The sequence below is a fragment of the Orycteropus afer genome, unplaced genomic scaffold (assembly GCF_000298275.1).
Source record: "Orycteropus afer afer isolate SDZICR_OR568_19922 unplaced genomic scaffold, OryAfe1.0 scaffold00384, whole genome shotgun sequence".
Classification (NCBI taxonomy): domain Eukaryota; kingdom Metazoa; phylum Chordata; class Mammalia; order Tubulidentata; family Orycteropodidae; genus Orycteropus; species Orycteropus afer.
Window position 1 is genome coordinate 364,839 of NW_006921971.1, and position 5,158 is coordinate 369,996.

The following is a 5,158-nucleotide window of genomic DNA, read 5'->3' on the forward strand; positions in this document are numbered from 1 at the left end:
TGACCAGCCCGTCTTAGTTAGGGACATAGACGGTAAACTCCCCAAAAACCGTTAGCAAACTGAATGCATCCATGTCAGGTTGGCTCCGCCCCAGAGATGCTAGGGGGATTGAATTTCAGAAAAGCAATTAATGTAATTCACCCCATTAACAGGTTAAAGGAGGAAAAAAATTAAAAGAAACAGCAAAAATCGTCTAATTAAAAAAAAAAAAAAAATCAATAGCCATGACCTACAAAGTGTAGTCCACGACTCACATGCAACGGCGTTCTTTCATTGGTCAATTTAGCATTTAATTTGTGCTAAAACTCACAAGGTGGGAGGCTGGGCTGTACTCACTCGCATGCGCTCTGGGCCGCGATTCTGTGAGTTCCCTGCAAACCGCGCACTGGCCTGACCCGGGTCAGCGAGACTTCGGACACCCCCACCCCGTCACTCTGGGGTCGGCCTGGGGTGGGGGTCGGCCTGGGGTTGCAGTGCAGGGCCCCCCGCAGGGCCTCCTGGGTCAGAGCGCAGACCCCAAGGGCGGCTATGGGGTGTGGGCCCGGAGTGGGGGCCCGGCTCGACCCAGACCCGGTCCCCAACAGCATCCTCGTGTCAGCCCCCGGGCCGGGCAGGGTCAGTCGCAGGTCACGCCCCCCCGCCGGGGCTGCAGGAGGATGGTGGCGCCACCATCGCCGAGCAGGCTGGGCCTGGTGCGCCCCTTCTGGGCCCTGAGGCCTCAGGAGTCAGGACTGCGGCTCTGGGGGCGCTGGAGGTGCGCGCGGGGGCGGGCCCGGGCCTCCCCGCGAGAACCCAGCAGGGCAGAGGGCGCTGCAAACCGTGGTGGGCGGTGCCCCCCGCCCCCACAGGCCGGGTCTCGGGCGGGAGTCCGCGTTGCCATTGGAGCAGCGAGCAGACACTTTGTAGCAATAGCCCGAGCCAGGCGCCGCCTCGGTGCCTGCCCGTGGGGTCGGGCGAACACGTGCACGGAGGGGCGGCGTCAGGGCTGGTGACGGGGCCGCGCGACCCCCAGCGCCTAGCACCCGCCATGAGCAGCCACGGGGCTTCTCGACCTCCGGGACAGCCCGCCTCAGAAGGTAAGTGGGTGCCAGGCACTGGGGGGTAGGACCCCCAGGGGACCCCAGCCGGTTTGCAAGACCACCTGCTCCCCTTGGGGGCCTCTTCTCTCTTCCCCTCAAATGCACAAACCAGGGAAGACCTGGGCCAGTCAAAGCCAGGGAACCCCAAAGGGGTCCGAGGGGCGGGAAGCACGTGCAGCCTGGGCCTGGCCCTCAGCCCCTCCCCCCACCAGCATGATTGACAGGCGGGGTGGCGCCGGCCAAGCTTCCGGGCGCGGGAGACGACCCACCTTGTGGAAAGCCCCTTTTCAGTGGCACCTACCCCAACAAGGCCCAGTGGGTAAGGGGGAGTCCTGCGGCCCCCAGCGGTCCTGAGGCCCCCACTCTCCTCGGGCTCACCTGGGAGAGCGTCCTCGTGGGCTCCCTGGGCAGGGCCCCACACCTTGGAGCTGGTCTCTCATGCAGGGCCCCCCGTCACCCGTCATGTGGGCATGGCGGGAGGACGTAGCTTGGTCTCCCTCAGGGGCTGTGTCCCCGGCCACTGTTAAGAGAGTGGACGTCCGAGGCCCGCTTCTCTGCAGCTTCACATAGAAACAAGAGTGTGTGTGGCCAAACGCCATGCCGCGTGGCCTGGACATCCCTGCAGACTCTATGGCCCTTGTGCCCAGGGGGCCGGGCCGGCAGCTGCTGCAGGAAGTGCCTGGGATGTTAGCCACGGACGGCACTGCTGGCTTCGACAGCCAGTCTGCCTTCAAGTGGGGACATAGAGCCTAGTGGCGCAGTGTTTATCCATTCAGCTGTCTGTCAAAAGGTCAGTGGTTGGAACCTACCAGTCCCTCACTGGAAGAAAGAGAAGTTGCCAGCCATGGAAACCCTACGGGGCAGGTGTACTCTGTCCCCGAGGGTCGCAATGAGTCAGCATCCACTGGAAAGGCAGGGTGTGGGTTGGGTGCATATAATAAGATTTGCAAAAGGGTCAGATGGTTCAGGAAGTCTGTGAGTCCAACTGGCGCGGGCTTAGTGGGGTGGGCAGAGCAGAGGGACAACGAGATAGAGAATGTAGGGGCAGAGTGGGATTTCGGGGTGCAAGGGTGTCGGTGCTTGGGCCCTCGGGGGTCACCTGCCAGGACCTTTGGAAGTTCCCCCAAGGCTCTCAGCCTGATGTCCCTTGTAAAGTGGGGCCTTCTTAACGACCCAAAGCTTACCAGGACAGACTGTGTCCACCCAAGGTTGCTACCCAAGGTTGGTTTTTTTGTATAAAAGCATGGGATCAAGGCAGATTTCAAAGCTTTGTGGCTTTCACATCTTTCCAATGAGAATAGTTTTCTTTGAAATCAAGGGTTCCCCCCAGACCGTCCTACTGCTTTAGTTGCTCAGGCCTCGGGGCTGGTTGCCTGGTGTCGCCCGGGCCTCTGCCTGGCTGTGGAAGGTGCTGGTGTTCCTCTTGCAAAGGCTGCGAGGCCCTGCGGAAGCCGCCAGGGGCAAACAAATGCAGGCCTAGTAGGGGTGTGGGGCAGCCAGGAGCATGGTGCTGGGGATGGCAGGGCCGGCGGACAGGGCTCCGAAGTTTCCCGAGCCGCCACGGAACAGACGACCCGGACACGGGCAGGGCACCCTGGCGGGGCGGGCTCTGAGCGCACCGCCCGGCGCCCACGGGGCTCCGGCAGGTTTTCCTGGGCGTGGAGAGGGCGGCCCCGCAGCCCTGGCTCCCCTGGGCGGGTCCTCGTGTTGCCCCAGGAGCCCGGACGTGAGGCGGCAGGCCCTCGAGCCGTGGTCAGCGCCGGCCCCGCCCTCCTCTGTTGCAGCGCGGGCCCCGGGCCGAGGCGGGGTGCCGCGCTTCCTGGAGCTGCTGGAGGAGAACGGGGGCGTCTTCCCACCCCCCGCCGAGCTGCTGGCCCTGGCGGGAAGGCTGTGCCGGGAGCTCCGCGATGACGTCGCCCGCGTGGAGCCCCTGGTGGAGGCCGTGCTGGCGAGCCCGCTGCGCCTCTACCTGCTGGACAGCGAGGCCGTGGTCCTGGTGTGCGCGCTCGTCCTGGCCGGCCGGGAGCAGTACCAGGCGGCCTGCCGGCTGCTGGAGGTAGGACGGGTCTGCGGGGCGGGGGCACGGAACGGAGGCGCCCACGAGTCGGTGCAGTCCGCGGCCCGGGGGCCATTCACTCGCTTCCAGCCAGCCTGGTGACCGCGTGTCAGAGTATTCAGTTATCAAATAGGACGCTAGCAGCAGCCCTGTGCCGAGCCCTAGGAAAATTAGTGACAGGAGCGAGACTCTAACGTGGTCACATCTGGAGAGCTGGCCTTCTCGGCTGGGACACGAACAGGGAACCCGGGCCGGGACCTCAATCCCTCAGCAAAACTCCGAAAAGCAAGTGTCTTTGAAGCTCACTGGTGGTCCAAGGAGCCTGGACTCGTTTGACAGCAAACCCTGACCTGTGTTGACGTGAAGCTGTCTGTGGTCTTCACGTGTCCACTGTCACATACGTTCTGCTTCCTAAACAATGTCTGTCTGGTCACAGGCTGTAGCCCCAGATCACGCTGGGCCAGGGCCCCTCTCTCCTCCCCAAATCTGAAAAATTGTGAATCCCGAACTGCATCGGGCTCAGTGGGTTCTGAGTAAAGTGTTGGGGGCCTGTTGTTCCCCTCACTTAGCGGTGCAACTCATGGTAATCTCAAAACACTCCTGCAGGCGACCTGTTTGTTCTGGTCAGTGTCCTCCTGGCCACTCCCCCACACCCCGTTCGGCCCTCTCCCGCGCCTGCGGGTCTGTTCTGAGCACAGGGACTGCGACCCGCTTGCACCGCACACCTCTGGCCCCCCGGGGCTGCCCTGCCTGCCGTTCCGTCTGCGGTGGCTGAGCTGGCGTCCCTTCTGTCCTCCATGTAGACAGTTCCGACCTCGGGACCTTTGCACATGCTCTTTCCTCTGCTGGGCTCTGGGCTCCCCAGGCACTCTGGCTCTGCCCGGCGCCCTGATGTCCTCGACATCACAGTGCCTAGAGCCCGCATCCCTTGTCCCCCTGCAGCTGCCACCAGGGGCGGAGGTCCCTAGGGGGTGACACAAGCCCTGGGGTTGAACTTTTCTGATCGGTCTGTAAGCGTGAGTGGCGTGACCGACACAGGAGCACGTCCTTAGAGCTCTGATCCTGCTGTGACCCAGTCAGTGGGTTGGCGATGGAGAGCTGCAGGAGAGAGACCATTCACCCAGCCAGGCTGGGTGACCCCGGGGAGGAGACATGGCAGCCGGCCCCGCCAAGCCCAGTGCTGAGTGGGACGGGCTAAGGCATCCGTGATGGATGGTTCCCTGACGCCTTGACCCAAGGCCGACAGGCTCATCCTGGTGGCAGATGGCAGCTCTGGGCGGTGCCTGGAGCGTCTGTGGCCGTTCTCTGACACTCCCCCCCAAGGCCGACGACCACGTGCTGGCAGGAGATGGCAGCAGAACGTCCTGCAGACAGCCAGCCCCGGGGGGGGGGGGGCTGGGGTGCCTGATGGGCCCGATTCTTTGGCACGAGGCCAACAAGCATGTCTGGTGGGAGGTGATGTAACACGCTGGCTCCGGGTGGGGCCTACAGTGTGCAGCACCAGCCAGGATTCCGGGCCTTTCCTGGAGGTGATGTAACACGCTGGCTCCGGGTGGGGCCTACAGTGTGCAGCACCAGCCAGGATTCCGGGCCTTTCCTGTGTGGGGATAGGAGGTCACAACGCTCTCAGCACGCCAAGCACGTTCTTCTACATCACGGCGCCAGGGGGCAGTGTGGGCTCTGAGGCGGCCCGGGCAGGTGCTTGCAGTGACGTGAATGGCTGCGGCTTTGTGAGCTGGAAGGTCCACTTGGTGCCGCAAATTGTCCTGGTGTCCGTGCGTCGGTGCGTGACCGCCTGCACACCTGAGGCCCCTCGTCTCGTCCAGCGCAGGACACGCAGGCCACCAGCAGCCAGCCTTCCTGCAAGGTGGCCGAGAGCTGTGCCGGCCTCCTGTGCGTGCCCGGAGGGCCGGCACCCTGAGCGGGTCACTCTCACCATGGCCTGGCAGGCATTTCCCCCCGGGCCATTTCCCTCCAGGGTCCCGTGGGAGTGGGGTTGGGCCCTGGGCTGCGCGGGGGGGGG

The 5,158-nt window shown here is 64.0% G+C and overlaps 1 protein-coding gene across 1 annotated transcript in view; it reads left to right on the forward strand.

The window, feature by feature from the left end:
- Positions 1 to 1,676: 1,676 nt before the first annotated feature.
- The window catches only part of ANHX (anomalous homeobox), a 12,505-nt gene continuing 9,023 nt past the window's right edge, over positions 1,677 to 5,158 (forward strand). Inside the window, exons 1-2 of the mRNA XM_007953282.1 lie at positions 1,677 to 1,813; positions 2,796 to 3,136. Of these exons, the coding sequence (XP_007951473.1) occupies positions 1,677 to 1,813; positions 2,796 to 3,136 (478 nt within the window). The remainder of the gene's footprint in view (positions 1,814 to 2,795; positions 3,137 to 5,158) is intronic.